Source organism: Cardiocondyla obscurior, linkage group LG14 (genome assembly GCF_019399895.1).
Source record: "Cardiocondyla obscurior isolate alpha-2009 linkage group LG14, Cobs3.1, whole genome shotgun sequence".
NCBI lineage: Eukaryota > Metazoa > Arthropoda > Insecta > Hymenoptera > Formicidae > Cardiocondyla > Cardiocondyla obscurior.
The window spans coordinates 5122018-5141040 of NC_091877.1; the positions used below are offsets into that span (position 1 = coordinate 5122018).

The following is a 19023-nucleotide window of genomic DNA, read 5'->3' on the forward strand; positions in this document are numbered from 1 at the left end:
ATCACAATTAAGAAAACAACTGTACATAGTGAGAGGCAAGAGGTCTCAAAATTAAAAAAAAGCACCCCGATCAGTGAAAGACGATGTCAAATTGTTTTAACTTTATCTCTCGTGAGGAATTATTATGCTACACAAAAACAAAAGTCATATTTAAATCTGACGTTTAAAAAATTAATAAAAAACAATATGTTGTGTGGATGTATATTCATAATTGAATTAATCCAGTACTTTAGAAATTCAATTTTTATTGTTCGTCTATATACAGGTTGTGTTTACAATTTTTTAAAATCGCACCCATTAGTGCTTTGGTTTGGTGACGGTCAAAATCTCACTGCTGAAACTCTCTATATGAGATGTGAAGGCCAGTGAGTGTTACGCGGATGAGCCTCCACTTCTCATCGTCAGAAAGAGTTATTGATTTGTTGTTGGACGAACTCTCCGTCGTGGCCTAAGCGTTCGTCTGTGTCCCAGTCTCGGTAGTCTGAAGTGCGTGCCAAATCTTCTTGGTCTGGATTCTCTGGTGTACCAGTGGCGGAGTTACCAGTGCCGAGGGCACCCGGTGCCAGCTAGAACTGGTATATTTTCAAATCCGGACGTCCCCGGGATTCAGAAATACCCTAGATGGCCGCGTAAAACGAGGTGACGGTATTGCTAGCGACTGGAAAACTCTCGGCCGAATCTATATAGTTATCTTCTTCTGCGGCGCTGATAATGGCGTTGGCAACGGTTGTTATCGAAGGATCCCGATGAGAGACTGCATCGGTGGAAAACTCTCGATGGCAACTGTTTTCGGTTTGTCGGGTTCTTTTGCCGTGATACTATCCAGCGAGCTGATGTCCGACGCCAAAACCGGCGTTATCGGCGTCTTGGGCTTTCTCCGGCTGCGCCATGTCCTACGGGTTGCCCTGGTGTTGCGGAGGTTTTTGATTTGCTGATGCTTGTGACTTTAGGCGGTATACAGCCCTGTTAATTAACTTTTCTCACGACACTTGCGATATCCCCAAGTGTCGCTTGTAGCTCACTGTGCGTTACCTTGCAAGCTTTGATATGGCCTACTGTGCGTCGTTCTTCAAGCACTAGTTAGGGTTTACGCTTCCTGATCCGAGATCGAAAAAGTGATTTTGGATTCGGTCGGGACATCTTACACAGTCGGCCTAAAATATTCTAACTCTCGAGCTAACGCTTTGTCCGTTGTGTCGCCTAGTGGTGCGTTTTTGCAGCACGGATTGAGACGACGGGTTGCCGTTTGACTACGGCCCGAGCTTGCGGCCTCGTTGTCGTTCAGCGGACGGTTATTTGTGGCGGTTTGCGAAGGCCGCCGCATATTCTAATATGTAAAATAAATATTATTACTTGGTAAAGATACTTGAAGAATTTTATTAATTTTCTTGGATTATGAGAAATTATGACTTTTACCCCTTCATATCTCTGTAATCGTGCCCTATACTTATCTTAAAATTTTTCTGAAAATAATATCTCATTATATAGTAAAATTTGGCATAAAAAAATTTAAAATTTGAGGTTTAAAAATAGACTAGAAACATATTTTTTTGCCGTCACTTTTTTACATAAAACTGAATTGATTTTAGCAGATAATTTGTTTATAAGAGTATTATAAAGCAAAACAGTATAAAACTTTGTAACTTGTCTGTATAAGAATTACCTACTTTCAAAATACCGGTTTATTGGTTTGAGACATTCTGTATAGTAATTTTTAATAACGCCTACAGATGGGATCATTCAAAAGATGTATTTGTACCACGACATAGTGAGAAGAAGAAAATTAACTCAAGAGAAACAACTCTGGAAATTGATGCAAATGATGAGGACTTCATGTATTTAACAGATCATATTGTTAATAATAAAAATTTATTTCCCGCTATGGGATACCTTTTCATATATGGGAGATGATTGCATCATTAAAAAACCAAGAATATTCTAATACACCAATTGTATTTGAAAATGTTCATTTTATTCGTGCTACAATGCTATCAAAACAAAATAAAATCAACTTAACTTTTTCGATCCAAAAAGGTAATATTGTTACATTAATTTAAATTGTTATTTTAATACTATATCATACAAACGACATTTTAGACAGGATTTCAAAGTGGATAGTATACGGCTACGGTACGGTAAGAAATAAATTAGAATTTTATGTTCAAAGATATGTTTTAGAGCCGGTTTCACCAAGTCCAGTTAACAATTTTAACCGTAGTTAAACATGGTTAATGCCAGTTAATATCTAACTGCGTTTCATCATTCTTTTTCCGCAGTCAATTTACCGCTAACTGAAGTTAGTTTTAACTCACGGTCAGGGAGTTCATTAGTACCACTAGCCGGCTGTTAATACAAGTAATGTATTAATGTATTAATGTATTCCTTCGTGAAAACAATTGTATATATATATTTATTTTTATTTTAATTAAATATTCTGCATCTATATCTATTAAAAGGTCTTTCTCCGCGGCAGAAAAATTACTGATCCGACTTTTTTTTGCATTTTTTTAGACATTTTAAACAATATATTATGTCGTTGATACAATGTAACCAACACAAAACAAAACGTCAAAATCGTCACTCCAAAGCTATTATAATCTGGTCGCTTAATGGCATGCTACCTTCGCGCCGTGTTTTATTGATTTATTCTCTAGTATTTATCGATGAACCAATCGGAGCATTTTTTCTTCGTTAGCTAACTGAAGAAAAATAACCGACTAAATACGTTCGTGAAACGCAGCTCAATTAACTTTGTCAGTTAACTTTAACGGCTGGTTAGATAACGCGAGTTTATTAAGTGAGTTGGTGAAACCGGCCCTTAATCGCATTTTGTTTTTATCATTGACAAGATATTTTTTTTCTAATTAACAACTAATTTTTGCACGTAATTCTTAACATCTTTATTGTTATCATCAATATTACACGTAATATATACTACATCAATTTAATCTAAATATAACTATACTCTTTATTTTTATATATAATCTGCAATGATATTAGGTATACAAATAAATTTCCGCCATTTTTTATAAAACATTGGGCATTTGTTACAAAAAAACGGTATCTGTGTTTAATCGAAGTATTGTTCATCGTTTGACACTACTTTTTGTCATCTTTCAAGCAGAATACGGATACCGCGTCGGAAAAACTCTTCACTTTTTGAGTTTATCCACGTGTTGCACCGTGGCCGGTGCACGGGGTCCGTCCTTCGGAGCCAACGTGAGGATGCGAAGTCAGGCGTTTTATGAAGGATTAATAAAGTTCTTTTTATTTTATACTGTGTTCGTTAAGTTACTTACTCAAGTTCCTTTTTGCTATGTTATGGCGAAGCTCGTCTTCGCGCGGTATTTGATTGTTTCCGGCACGCGACAGATCTCACGTTACACACGTGAGGTGATTAGCAACTGCCCGTCGCTGCCGGTCCGCGGGTATTTAACTGTGGCACTCTTTCAGTGTCAGCAGATTGCATTTTCGTCACTCGGTTACTGGGTAGTGCAATCTGCTGTTCTCGGTATTAAGATCTCGCAACTCTTTATTTCGTGGTCTGTATTTATTTAATCTTTTCAATTGAATGGGTTGCTGAGGTAGTATTTTTTTAATTCTGTTGCGAAATCTTATTCCGTGTTATTTAATTATTTCATTCTTACTTAAGTCTTACTTAAGGTTATTGTTGTATCATGTTACAACACACGACTCGATCCAATTTTTCATATCTTTATACGATGTGATCAAAAAAAATGAAAATCAGATGAAGCAATGTCTGGCGAATATGGCGGATGGAGTAAAACTTCCCAATTAAGTACTTGCAGATAAGTCTTGACAGGCGCCGCAACATGTGAACGAGCATTATAGTGCAGAAAAATAATTTCGTCGTGTCTGGAGTAATAGTGGGCGCGCTTTTCCTTCAGTGCTCGATTCGATCTCATTAATTGCGTTCGGTAGACAGACCCAGTAATAGTTTCATTCGGTTTAAGCAACTCGTAATATACCACACCTACCTGATCCCACCAAATACACAATAAAAGTTTTTTTCCATGAATATTTGCTTAGCTGTAGATGTTGAAGCATGGCCAGGTGGTCCCAATAATTTCATCTTTTTTGGATTATCGTAGTAGATCCATTTTTCATCACCATTGACTATACGGTGCAAGAAACCTTTTTGTTTCTGTCTGGCAAGCAGCATTTCACATGTGCAAAATCGGTGTTCAATGTTTCTCGGCGTTAGTTCATGTGGAACCCAATGTCCTTGTTTCTGAATTATTTCCAATGATTTCAACTGATGTGAAACTGCTTGTTGAGTCACTTTTAATGTAAGTGCAAGTTCTTCTTGCGTTTGGCACGAATCTTTATTCAGTAATTCTTCCAAATCCGCATTGTCGTATACTTTTGGCCTTCTGCTACGTTCTTTGTCTTTGGTGTTAAAATCACCGTTCTTGAACATTTGAAACCACTCACGACAATTTCTTTCACTTAAAGTAGCCTTACCGTATGCTTTTATAAGCAATCAATGCGTCTCAGCTGCAGATTTCTTCAAATTGAAGAAATAAATTAATTGTTCCCGCAAATAACGCTTATTTGGTTCAAAACTTGACATTTTTGCACACAAAAGAATATACTATTCTGTTAAAAATTAATTAATATGTCGAGGTTAACTTGTTAACAGGTGTTCAACCTTACGACAACGACGTTTTAAATAACAATTTTAATCGTAACTTACTGGTGGCTCCAACTTTAATCAAACGGCGGAAACTTATTTGTACACTGCCTGCCAATAACAGCGTTTGACGGTGTACGAGTCGCTCCGGTCTGCGGCGACGGCAGCATGCGTGCAATAGCGTATCAAGTTTCACACAAAGAAACCCGTATGTGTGTCGCGAAGCGCCGAGATTTAAAGAACGTGAAATATCGTTCATTAATATAATTAATTGAAAAAAACATGTAGAATATTAATAAAGTTAACATTTTTATTTTAAAATTATATATTACTGTCTTGAGGAAGACAATTTAATACCTCGCTGTTTTGAAAAAGACAATTTAATACTCCGATGTCTTGAAAAAGAAAACATATTTTTTTTCTAAATATATTATTAACAAATTATTTTTGCATCATTAAATTTCAACGCAATGCCGCCGCACGGTGCACGTAAATATAAAAATGTATTAACGTTTGCGGTGTATACGAATACATCAGACCGCGTGCGATGTAAGCAAATATATCAGAGTTAATAGCGAGTTAATAGCGTTCGAGCAACATATACGTCTGTCCTTACGTTTTCCATTAAAAAAAACGTGTGCGAGCGAGAGGGCTAGTGTATACCGCTTTAAACCCGTGCATCGTATATAGCATCACGCGATCACGCGGTAAGCGCTTGGTTTTTCATATGATTGCGCGTGTTCTCACATCTGAGCACGGTGTTTGTGTTGTCATTTTGCGCGTGTTTCTTATGTCAGGTTGATGCCCTCTGCGTTTTGTTCGTTTTCGTCGTCCAACCGTCACAGACTTCTGTTCTCGTATTTTCTCGTCTCTTCAAGAATTACGTTTCTCCGGTACTCGAACATATCGGATTCTTCTAGATGGATGCGCGGGTATATAACTTCCCGGATTTCGCAATCGAGTCAGTCACACAGTCTCGCGAACCCACTTTTTTCAGCGATGTTATCCGATTACACGTGCTTTTCGATGTGAATCTACGAGTGTTAAAAAAAGCGTTGCGTTCTAGACGCCGATAATTCGGTCTGTATTACTTCGTGTTTGTTGTCGTTTTTTCTTAATTCATTCTCGGTGATTGAAGCAATTTTATGTGACGTTTGACAGTTATTGAGAATAAACACAGACTTTCTCGAAATTTTATTCACTTTTCATTGAATTACAAACAGTCATCTTTTTCGCGTGCTACAATTTCTTAAAACCTCTGTGATCGAACTTTATGCGCTTTATCGTCTTGTTTGTTATTTGCGCTCAGCGCAATTTTTTGCTCTCTATCTTTATCTAAAAATTTACTTTTAACTAATTCTACCGTTAGTTTATCTTCCAATCTTGTTTCTAACGCTGTTACTAAAGTATTATATGAATCTAGTAGACTACTCAATAATAGTGCGATTATAATTTTATCTTTTAATACTTCTTTGAGTACCGCTAATTGATCTATTGTATTTAGTATTGTATTTATATGACTCTCGATGTCACCACTGTTTTAATGTCTTATACTACAAATTTTCTTAAACAGGAATATTTGATTCGTCAGCGTCGCTTTCTGATAATAATTTTTCAATGCCAATCAAGCTGCTCTTGCATTAATCGTATCCTTTATGTGCCTTAGTTAATCATCTTTAATCAGCAAACCGATTAGCGCTCGCGCTTGCTTATCTTGTTTTTGCTATTTTTCATTCAAACTTGTTGATCTAGGTTCGCTTAATGTGTTCTACAAATCTTCCTTTGTTTATAACGTCTCGTCTGTCCAATATATAATTTGGGAACGTTTCATCGTATTTGAACTGTATAATTAACCATCTTCTACTTTTGAGAACACATGCAATTGGATCATTGGTAAATTTTATAACATAGTCCGTTGTGCTCTTTCTATTTTTTCTATTTGCAGCGTAGTCTGAGTCGCAGTACAGTTCCAAAATGTTAAAATGTTCAAGCTTGATGGAATGTAGGATGACTGTCTCCAGATTTCCTATCAAGTGTCTTAAAGTTGTTATAATATTCACTACAGACTTTCAGACAGATTACGAAAGATAAAGCATGTGACGGAAACTTGTGAGAATATAAAGGTATGAATATGAATATTATTGAGAGGGCGGTCTTTAAGTCCCGCCATCAGCACTCAGAGTCCATTGTGTCTCCCCCTTCATGACGTTTACCGGCCGGCTGTCGCCTTCTTCCAAAATTGGAAAAAGCTATCGGTCGGTATCTGTCGTATTTGCTTGGGCTCAAGTAGAGCTGAGCCCAGCATTACTAACCTTAGTCTTGCGATCGCCTGACATTGGTCGAGTACATGAAGGCTTGTTTCTTTCTCTCCACACACCCCACAGCTGGGGGTATCTGCCTGTGATATTGGAGGTTACCGTGCCTTGTTAGCATCTGGGTTACTTGCCTGGCATCTCTCCTGTTAAGTGACTTGATGTATTTGGCCAGATCCTCCCCCGGGGTTTCTCCTATAAGGTTTTTGGCCTGTTTACACCTGTCGTTGATTTCCCTTTTCCAGTACATTGCGTTTTGGTCCCTAAGCCAGCCACGGATCACCTCTCTGCTTATACAGAAGGAGATCCCAAGAGCTCCGGGCTCCGGGCCCATAAACTCAGCACTGGTACTCGCTTTCGCTAGCTTGTCGGCTTTCTCATTACCCTTTATCCATGCGTGCCCAGGGACCCAGGTCAGAGTAACCTCAATGCTCTCCGCTACCGACTCCAGGACTCGTTTGCAGTCTAGGATCAGTTTGGAGGTCGTGACCGAAACTCCGAGCGCTTTAATAGCTGTTTGGCTGTCCGAGCATATCTTGATGTGACTTTCAGTTTATCTTGTCAAAAGCACTGTCTGTGCACACCACATAATTGCTACCAACTCGGTCTGGAAGACCGTTACCGAGCAGAATCGATTCCTCTATTCCTAAACGTTGATTAAATATTCCTGCCCTGGTTCCGTCGTTTGTCTTAGAGCCATTTGTAAACCAGATGTCCCCATTGAGCAGGTTCAACCTCCGGGCTTCAAACCAATTTTTACGCTCGAAAAAGACCACCCAAATGGACTCTCCCCGATGCAAAAAGCTGTTGTTCTATCTTGCCCCATGCTGAGAACGGAACTGGATAGTACTTGACGTGGGAATTTTGTATGTCTGCATACGCTCTTACCCCATTTATGCTCGCATTATAACCGAAGAACGGTTATCGCGACGCTTGCTACCACTTCTAGGTGTAGTGGGCCAATACCAAGTAATACGCCCATTTCCGCTACTGGGGTTGTGCGCATAGCTTCTAGGCTTTTTCTGAGTATAAGGGCAATAGTGTGCTCTACCGTCATTCTGGCATGTGTCTTCATTGCCCGGGGCCACCACACTACCAAAGCATATAGTAGCCTGGGTCGAAGTATCGCCGTATAAATTTATTAGTATCGACCTGGACTTAGGCCCCAAGTTTGACCAAATGTCCTTCTGCATATCCAGAAATATGCGTTTATGCTCTTACAGCGTCTATTAAGACGGTCCCTCCAGCTCAGTTTGCTATTCAGGATTACTCCTAGATACTTTACTGAGCCAGTTGGGGTTAGTCTTGTCCCTCCCAGGGTGGGCTCCTCCATGGAGCCCACCATTTATTTGTGAGTGAATATGACAAGCTCAGTTTTTCGTGGGTTCACGGATAAGTCAGTCCTTCCACCATCTTTCACCTCTGCAAAAACCCTTTGTGTGAGCTCTGGCACTGGCTTCAAGAAAGGGCCTCTTATAAGGATCGCCAGATTGTCCGCATATCCTTGCGTGTAGAACCCCTATTATTAAGTGTACTAAGTAGTCTGTCCGTAACTAGACACCATAGTAGTGGGGAGAGTACCTCTCTTTGGGGGCAGCCTCTTCTCACTCATCCTGTGACCTCGGTCGTTCCTTGTGAGGCAGTTACTCTGCGCCCAAGCATTCCACTCTACCAGTTTCGCCGATTGTTAACGCGACAATTTTAATTTTTACTTAATTTCGAGACAAAGAAATAAAGTTGCAGAAACAGATATATTAACATCAACGCAAAAACAGTATATAAATAGTTTAGCTAAACATTGTAAGAGTAACGACCGATAGACAATAGATTATCGAAAAACTGCCAAAAAAATGTACACAATACCGAGGAGGTTATCGACCGCTCCAAGGTAGTTCGAAGCGAATAGACTAACGAAATCCTTTGTTTTCAGGTTTCACTATTTTTGCAGCCAGTTCCCAGTCTGGGTTGTGTAATAGCTGTTGTTTTGGCCTTTCTTCTGGTGAGCTGTCCTCTGCTTCTTTGCAGAAGCCAGGACAGTTTTCCTCCAGAAGGTAAAGGAGGCATTGCTCTCTCATCGCCAGATTACCGTCTGGCAGCTTGATAGCCTCCAGTGTGACTTCTGGATTTTTGGAAAGAACCCTGCAGAGTCTAGCGGTGTCGGGCAAGCCCTTTCCCGACTCGCAGAATACTTCCCAGTTGTTCTTTTTTGCCTTGACTACAGAGTTCCAGTATTTTTTTTTTTTTGGTCTTCTTAAAGAGGTTCCAGTCGAACTGAAAGCCCGTATTCCTGGCTCTATTTTAGGCTTTACGTGCCCTCTTTCTGAGACTCTGTAATCCGGAGTTCCACCACGCTGTGTTCTCGGTGTTCGTAACTGTCCTTTCTGGGCAGTTTTTCTCGTCGCTGTTTATCAAAGCCCTACAAAGATGTTCCACACAAAGCTTGATTTTTGCTGTGTTTTCATACCTCTTGGAAAAGTCTTTTAGGCCACTCTTTAGGTCCTTCTGAAACAAGTCCCAGTTAGTTTTCCTAGAGTTTCTCATTCTGATCGTTTTCGGTTGGGCTTTATCCAGTCTAAAAACGATCTGCCTATGATCTGACAAGGAGGGTTTATTTGACACTCTCCAGTCGGTCACTTTCTTCAACATCTGCCTAGAGAAGATGGTTAAATCCAAGACCTTCCTTCTTATTGCAGTGCAGAAGGTGAGCTGGTTGCCTATGTTGATAATCTCCAGGTCCGTAGACGCCAGATATTCCAACAGTTTTTCACATCTTTTGTTGGTATTCGTGATTCTCTAAATCACGTAGTGTGCGTTCGCGTCACAGCCAATAATCAAGGGGATATGCTTTTTTGACAGTAGCCCACCAGTTCCTCCAGATGTTGGGGAGGCAACGCGCCCGCTCCGTCGAAGTAAGCTAAGCACACTACAATCCTTTCTACGCTATTTTCTGCGCCAATAAACTCTAGTTTAATCGACACTACGTCTCTGGAACAAAAAGCCGTTAGTAATTCGGCATTATTGCCTTTGATTGCTATACATGCTCTGGGCTTTATATCGCCCGTAGCTTTGTATAGCTTTCCGCATCTCACTAGTCCCCTGATGCAGTTTTTAACGAGCCATGGCTCCTGGATCAGAGAAACCGCTGTATGCATCATAGATAGTCGCCTAGCAAGAACAGCTGAGGCGCTCTTACTATGATGCAAGTTAATTTGAGTGAAGCTTACCCCCGTTCTTTCTCTGAATTTAAGACAGAGCTGCTGGGTTCGCCTCCTTACTTCCCTTTTTCTCTTCCTGTGCCCGGTTTACCTTTAAAATACTCCGGTCCATTTTAAGGAACGGTCTGAAATCCTTGTACCCAGTACCTTAAGTTTCAAGACACTGATTTCCAAGATTCCGAGAATTAGGTTCCTACCTTTATCAGTGGCTCCTACGTTCTCGGCACATATTCGTCAGCCCGCCGTGGCAAGCCCCGGATTCTGCCTCTCCAGTCGCTACAGAACGACAGCTAGGGTCTTGAGTAAACCCGGGACCCAAATCACTGCCCTGTTCTGCTTTTGAAGCACTTCCAAGCCCATCAACTTGAGCTTGATAGCTTCCCACGGTGAAATGCTGTCAATCTGGTCTGATAACCAGCTCAGCGACATCTTGTCCGCGCACTTCACTACTGCAGCACCTGCTTTATGTTGGGTGTTGCAGAATCTAGGCACGGTATCCTCTCGGATCCTGTCGATCTCTTTCGAGACCGCACCCTTCAGTAGTCTCAGACGCTCAACGTCCAGTCCTTCATCAGGGTAGCCCTCCGCCACTATTACCCTAGTTAGGAGATCTGCGCTGTGGTGTAAGTCCTACTTTCTTGAGCCAGGCCTCTTTACGACGCGTTCTGCCGATGGAGGGGTGTCATTGGAGCTCATCCGACGCTTGTTACCAGTGGTTCCCTTGGCTCTTCTGCTCGGTAAAGTCGGGCCAGTCGAAGTTCCCTGGCTGATTCCCTCACGAGCATCAGCCTTGGCCCTCCTGGCCTTCCTCTTTTCAGCACCAGAGCAGTTCCTCTTTTGAGGTCTCGCTTTGCTTGCTCCCATATTTGTTGCGTCTACGACTCCAGCTGGTCCCAACTGGTTTTCGTTGGTGCTTGCAACCGCAACAGCGTCATTTAAGATTTTTTCCGGACTCTCAATTGCTAGTTTGTTTATATGGCTTTCAATATATATTTTAATCCCACGACTAGCTAGAAAAATAACGGTCAGCCCACGCAGAGCCCGCATGCGTAGGTAAGTTATTTACTCACGGAGTTTTGCTCGGTTCTCTGAAGGCATCGTTAAAAGTACTGCAATCCCAGTGTCACGCAGCCTTCGCCACGATTGTTTCCAGCTTGTTTTGGAGAGTTGGTTTGCGGTGCAGCCTTGCCCCCAAGACGGGGTTTTACTTCCGCCGGGGGCGGGTTATAGCCCTCACTACCCAGACGCCTATCCAGCACATAGAGTTTTACGTCTGGGCTGGAAGGCCTTCTGAGCGTCTTCCTATCCGCCACCTGGAGACGCGCTCGGTTGACACTCAACCTTAGAGCCTCTACCGGCCCGAGGTCAGTCAGTCCCCAAGAGAGACCGTCGACCTCGAGCCCACAAACGCCCACTCGGAAAATAAAGGTATAGATCAAAGTAAATTAAGAAATGAGAAAAAAGAATATTGATAGAAGACAAGAAGATAGAAGGCAGAAAAATCGGAGAAAAGAAAACAACATAGGAGAAAGCGAAAAAAAAAAAATCTAAAGGGATAAAATCGGAAAAAAAGGAAAAAAAGATCGTTGAAAAGATAAGTTAAAAACTGTAACCGAGTTTGGACGGAAAACGATAAGAAGGAGAAAAAAAAGGTTGTGAAAGAAAGAGAGAAAAAAGTTAATATGTGTGGACGCTTATCCGTATTAAAAGCGCAGGAGGAGGTTTCGCTGGCAAGGTCCAGAAATTATCTTTGACAGCTCCTTTTAATGATAATCTGTAATTTATTATTTACAATATGTACAAGTTTTATTTTTTTTTGGTATTGAATTATGCGCCTCGCGGCGCCGGCTTTGCCCGTACAAAAATCGGCTTTAAAGCCTCTCGCGATATGTGATGTGCGGCGCGGTTATTGTGACGCGTATAGGGCCTTACTTCTCGTCGCCGGAATATTTAAGCGGCTCTTCGATCTCTTCTTCTGAAGTGGTAGCCCAAAGGTCAGTCTGCACCCCTTTTTCGTTCGTTGTTGACGCGTGGTCAAAAAGGTGCTTTTCCGTCTGTGTCGCCGCGTTTCCTCCTATGCCGGTTATTAGGCTTGGCGGCGGTTTTGGCCAACTCGGCGAGGTATCCCTCCAGATACGTTGGTCGTATGGGCCTCTCAGGAATATTTTTGGAGGCCTTGTTAATCTTGGCGGCTCTAGTTCGATCTCGTGAAGGAACCACGGTCGTAGTACAAAGCCAGTGATGTGCTTTGGCCTCGGTGAAGGTGCTGGCTGCGTCGTAATGCCTTTCAAGATTCCTGGAGTCCCCGGCGGGAATATCACTTCCTCTCGTATCCTTGGCAAATTATTATTTTCGTCCTTCTCGTCCGGCTTATCGCTTCCTTCTAGACTCGGCGGGACGTACTTAGGCGTTTTCGATTGACGCCGGCCTCTACGTGTACGTTTCGGCGGCATCCGTTTCTAGAACTTTATCTTTTTCAAGTAGCTTTCGCTAATGTGCGTTTTGGTCTCGCACTAAAAGCGTACTTCCACAAAAAATGACGAATTCGCTTTTTTGTATCGCTCCTGTCGATCCTGGCTTTTTTATATTCGCTTTTGTTCTTTTTTACTCGCGGGTTATTAGTTATTTATCTGCGGCTCCTAGTGGTTGTTATTATCGTTATTATTCCGTCGTGTTACCGCGGCATACATAGCTGTATGTCAGGTTGCGTTTTCTGTTTGCCGCACTTCTTACCTTCTGGCGCGTTACTCTTTGTGACGGCTTTTTTGGGCCGCCACAATATGGATTATGAAATAAGAAATAATAAGCACAAAAATCTTAAGAGAAAAAGATAAAGACAGAATAACGCTAAATAATTGGGTTGAGAGAGAAGAAAATTTTATGAAAAATTTAAAGAAAGTAGTGAATAAAATATGCATAAAAATGCAAAAAAAACAAAAAAAATGTAAGAAAAAAATAGAGAAACAGAGAAAATAAAGAAGTAGATAGAAGAAGACAGGTGACGAAGAAAGCTGAAAAAAAAAATAATAAAGATTTGGAATGTAGAGAAAGAAAAATTAAGAAAGAAGATAACAGAACTAAAGAGGGAAAATAAAAAGACGGAAATAAACTTAAGAAAGAATAAACATAGTGATCAAAGGAATATCATGAGATGAAACAGAAATATAGAAGAAAATAAGAAAATTTTCCAGAAATAAATTAGGGATAGAGATAAAATTTAAAAATGTATATGAAGTAAAGAGTATAAAAACGAGCAGCGGTTAAAACTTCTTCAAGGTCATTCAGAAAAGTGACCATAACAACATATATCAAGGTCGAAGTCAAGGTCATTTAGAAGGGTGACCATAACAACATATATCAAGGTCGAGGTCAAAGTCATCGGATCTAACTACTCCAAAATGCCTAATTATCTAAAAAAAGAAGACAAGTAGAGAGTAGTTGCAACATACTTTCAAAATATAAAAATGGTCATAAAGAAGATAAAAGAAGAGATCAAAGAAGAGAAGAAAGAAAACATAATAATCAAAAGAGATTTTTATACCAGAATAAGTAAGAAAGGCGAAATAAGAACAAAAAATAGAAAGAAGATAACAAAAAAATATTATAAATAAGATAATTAATAAAGAAGAAGAGACTTTTCTTAGAAAAATGGAGAAGAGAAAATAAGCGGTATTAAATAAAAGTTTTAATACAGTAGGTGAATGGACATATATAAGCGAAATAGGCACATGTGTAATTAATTATGTTGCAGCAAACAAAATAGCAGAATAAAGGATAATGTTGAGAAGATAAAGATAAAGAAAGATAAATAATATAGAATACCTGAAAATTGAGAAATACAAAAGATAGTGTAAAGAAGAGAAGAAAAAACATCAAGAGGAAGAAGAAAGAAAGATTAGAATGATAAGAAACGGAAAAGAAGTACGTCAATATACAGGTTATCCTAGACCAGCGTCACATTTTTTAATGGTAGGTAGAACTCGTCGAAATAAGACGAAAAGTTTTTTATCATTTTTAAAAACTGTCAACTTTAACGAGATATCAATTAAAATGTAAACGCGTGTGAGCTACAAGTCAGCGCAGACTGAGCGAGCGCGCGATAGACGATGGCGAGTATCGCTTAAAAAAAATGGGCGAAAGTAGTGCGCAGCGAGCGAGACAAAAAGACAACGCGCGAGCGAGGCGAGGTGACAACACACGAGCGAAGTAAACGATTTTACGCAAGCGAACAAGATAAACTTCCGAGTTTACATGCAATTATTTTCCATTTTTACCAATTTAAATGGAAAGCACTATCGTTTCCGCACCATCAGATGAGGTAGATAGCTCAGTGCGTTTTTTGAAAGTGGTATTTCCAGTTGGCCTAATTCACTGTAAAAAATTCAACGCAGCAATTGTTCGAAGTGCAGCCCTTGTGCTTGTAAGCAAAGTTCGGCTTTTTGAACAATTTGTTGCGTTGAATTTTTCACGATGGATAGGCCTACTGGGAATACCACTTAAAAAAAACGCACTGAGCTATCTACCTCATAAGGTGGTGCAAAAACGATAGTGATTTCCATTTAAATTGGCAAAAATGGAAAATAATTGCATGTAAACTCGGAAGTTCATCTTGTTCGCTCGCGTAAAATCGTTTACTTCGCTCGCGTGTTGTCACCTCACCTTGATCGCGCGTTGTTGCTTCATTTCGCTCGCGTATCATCGCATCGCCTCGCTCGCACGTGTCTCCTTGTCTCGCTCGCTACGCGCTAGTTCCGCCCATGCTCATTAAGCGATAGTCGCCGCTATCTATCGCGCGCTCGTTCAGTCTGCGCTTCCTTGTCGCTCGCACGCGTTTAGATTTTAATTGATATTTTGTTAACGGATGAGAATTTTTTAAAATGATACAAGACTTTTTGTCTTATTTCGATGAGTTCTATCTACCAATAAAAAAGTGACGTTGGTCTGGGATACTCTGTATAAGTAAATATACAGGGTATCTCAGACATAACGAAGAAAACTAAAAGGATAGATAGAATTGATTTAGACAAGTAAAAAAGTCCTGTACCATATTGCAAAATTCTCAATCGTTATTGAGAAAAAAATTAAAATGCATAAAATGTATAGGCGTAAGAGCGACAAGGAAGCAGCGCGTGAGTGAGCGCGACAGGTGAATGGCTAGGAATGGCGCCGTCGTCTGTCGCGCTTACTTACGCACAGCTTCTTTGTCGCTCTTACGCCTATACATTTTATGCATTTTAATTTTTTTCTCAATAACGATTGAGAATTTTACAAAATGGTACGGGACTTTCCTATTTGTATTTTCGAGTTCTATCTATAACTAAGAGATGCTCACTACTCAACCAGACACCTTGTATAATGATCCACAATAAACAATCGGAAATCGAAAGATATTTGATAGTATACTTGAATATTTCCTAAGTTTTGAAATTTATTTTTATGCTATCCTAAGCACGCACGGTTAATTCTTATAGTACGCAACGTCTAAACAGATTTTTGTTAATCTGAAAGTGTTGAAACCACTCTCGGACAAATTTAAAGAAAGACAATGTTTTTCAATAATAGCGGCCTTACCGTGAGTATTTGAGAGCATTTGATGAGCTTCAGCCGCAGATTTCTTTATATTAAAACAAAGAATTAAAACTTTCCGCAAATGACGAAAATTTTAGCTTGTAAACTGACATTTTAAATCAAGAATAACTTTATGATACAGACACAAATTGACTAATATTTCGATGGCGTTATGTTAACAAATGCCTAAGCATTGTACAGCGTTTGTGATTTATGTATTTCAACTATTTACAGCTACAGATATCTTTATTAAAAAACGACGGAAGCAAAAGTTGTACACCTAATATATATTTTTATTTGCTAAAATTATAATACATTGCATCAACATTTTCATATATGTTTAGGTGGTAATAGATTCGAAATAATGGAAGGAAATAACGCTATTGTTACTGGAATAGTACGAATTCCAAACAATATTAAGAATGAAAAAATATGTATAAATTTTACAAAATATATCGATGACGATGAAGAAATGAGTACTAAAGATATATATAAAGAACTAAGGCTTCGTGGTTATCAATATAAAGGATTATTTTGTGGATTAAAAAGTATGTCAGTTACAGGAACAAATGGTCATATCGCCTGGACATCTAACTGGGTGTCATTTATGGATAATATGTTACAAATGATGATTTTAAAACAAAAATCGCGAAGTCTTTTCGTGCCAACAAAAATTGGCAAACTGATAATTGATCCAAATTGTCATTTAAATTTAATTCAAAACTGTTCAACTGAAGAAAGACGTAAGTAACATGAGTGACACAGTCATCAATCATCATTAAATCAATTTTATTTTTGTTGCAGAATTATCTGTACATTATTACAAATCTTCAAACGTTGTAATATCTGGAGGAATAGAAATTTGTGGCATTGTGGCTACACCTATATCACGACGGCAGAAAACGACTAATACCGTTCTCGAAGATCACAAGTTTATCGCCTATCGCGATTTAGGAACTATGTCGTTGCAAGATGCAATAAGAATGTCGGTACATATTGCTCTTGAATGTTGCAATCTAATAAACATTAAAATTATTGAGTTTGTCGATGATTCCGATAAAGTGACACAAGAAGATTTAAATTTCCCATTTATCAATAAAATTTTAAATGATTTACCTCAAATTCGACATAATACCAAACTTGTGACAACTCACGAAAAACTTTTAGATATTACTTTACCTGACGTTTGTATAACGGAAGTTTCTAAGTTGTCCAAAGACGAAAATTGTTTAATAATCATGGGTTTGAATATTTTATCAAAAAATAACAAGAAATTATATCAACAGTTACTGCCTCTGTTAATGCCACAAGGTTTTCTAATAACTCTAGAAAAAATTAATGTGATTTACGATTATTCATGTTTGAAAACATATGAGTTGGATGTTATAGTTGAAAAACGTATAAATGATAAAATGTTTTTACTATTAAGAAAAAGACAAAAGATTGAAAAAGTTCAATACCAAATTGTACATATAAATAATTATGACTTTTTGTGGGTCAATGAATTAAAAGCAATCATAAATATTGAAAAGAAGACTAAAACAAATATAAAAATAATACTTGTTGCAGAAAATTTTGAATGTGGACTATTAGGTCTTATTAATTGTTTACGAAAAGAATCAGGAGGCGAAATGATTAAAAGTATATTTATTCAAGATAAGGAAGCACCTAAATTTTCTTTGCAAGAACTGTTATATATAAAACAACTACAATTGGATCTACCTATCAATGTTTTACGTCCTAATCATGTTTGGGGATCTTATAGACATTTTCCATTACCATTATTAGAACCGAAACCCGTACAAAATGCTTGCATTAAACAGATGGTTCGTTGGAAAGTATATTTTTATTGTGAAATAAATTGTATTTTAAGTATTTATTTTATTTGTATTTACACTAGATACCGGGAGATCTGAGTAGTTTTTGTTGGGTACAAAACAAAATACCTTTCAACAACAATTGTAAGAATCTTATAAATGTAATATACGCGCCTCTTAATTTCAAAGATATTATGTTAGCTACTAACAAAATCAACATTGAATCTATTGAGACGTTTAAATACGGTGATACTATTAATGCCATTGGTTTGGAATTTGTAGGATTCGATATACATAAACGACGAATAATGGGAATGTGCACTGAAGGGTAAAAAAATTAATGTTTTTATTAATGTTCTTATATTAATAGAATAATTAAATATCATTAACATCATTAAAAATTTTTTACACTATTGTATTTTTTATTTAATTTAAATTACATGTTTAGTTAAATCACAACCACTTTCGATCTAAGTCTTTGCATCAAAAGAATTTGTTACAGTTTAATCCTGATTCAATATATTTTATCATTAGATATTAAGCTGTCATTATTATTTTTGTTTTTAATCTTCGTTTTCTTACCTATCCCTGGGCTTTTATCTCGAAGATAATACAAAAAGACATTACATGTCAATCCAACTAGGCAGTGCATCTTCGACAATCACTTCAACGACACTTTTGAGATAATTACAAGTGTATGCGCTCCGCGGTGGGACCTGACGGACACCACGCTAGCTTTAGCCGCCGTCACCGCAGTGAGTAAGGCCATTATTGCCGGTCACTGTACAACACGGTTCACATAATTTTAAACCTGGTTGATGAAAAGCGGATGCTGCGGTATCTCCTCACAGAGTGACATGGCGTGAGAGGGTTCTAATGGCCGTGATGACAATAAAAGATCACTACGCGATACTTCCGTTTCACTATGCGTGTTTATTTTTTATCCTAAACGTGCGAAACTTATAAAACGATATAAAAGTCACTAGATTCAAGACGCTGATACAATTACAATCGCTTCCTTAACAGCTCTGAACAAAATTTAATGCGAAATATAGCTAAGCATGCTCGCTGCGCATGCTAGTAAAGCAAGATGGCCAATGCGGTTCTGAATACAATCAAGCGACCAGTCTAAAAGTCACTCACTTAATGCCAAACCAATGGTAAACGACATCGTAAATTCAGTTGCGCTAGACCAGTGCTCGGAATTAGTTGCACATTTTGGCCCGATTCCAGAGACACCGCCTCCTTTCCCCACTACACTTGACGATCGGCCGGCCGAGTCGTCAAACCGCGCGCGCGACGCTGTTTCTCAGGAGCGTTGTTACCTAAGAAATAGACTGGGGTAAGGGATATATTTAATATCAATTATAATAGTTTTTCACATCACCTACGAGGTACTATTATTGATGCGTATAGGCCTACTGGGGAAACCACTTAAAAAAAAACGCATTAATAAT

General features: G+C 38.9%; 1 protein-coding gene and 1 pseudogene across 1 annotated transcript in view; one reads left to right on the forward strand and one right to left on the reverse strand.

Annotated features, from left to right (window-relative positions):
• LOC139108254 (fatty acid synthase-like) overlaps window positions 1-19023 on the forward strand; it is a 215641-nt gene that overhangs the window by 141820 nt on the left and 54798 nt on the right. Inside the window, 5 exon segments of the mRNA XM_070666383.1 lie at window positions 1731-1897; window positions 1900-2034; window positions 16094-16492; window positions 16554-17575; window positions 17650-17894. Coding sequence (XP_070522484.1) covers window positions 1731-1897; window positions 1900-2034; window positions 16094-16492; window positions 16554-17575; window positions 17650-17894 — 1968 coding nt within the window.
• On the reverse strand, window positions 10048-10966 carry LOC139108168 (uncharacterized; annotated as a pseudogene).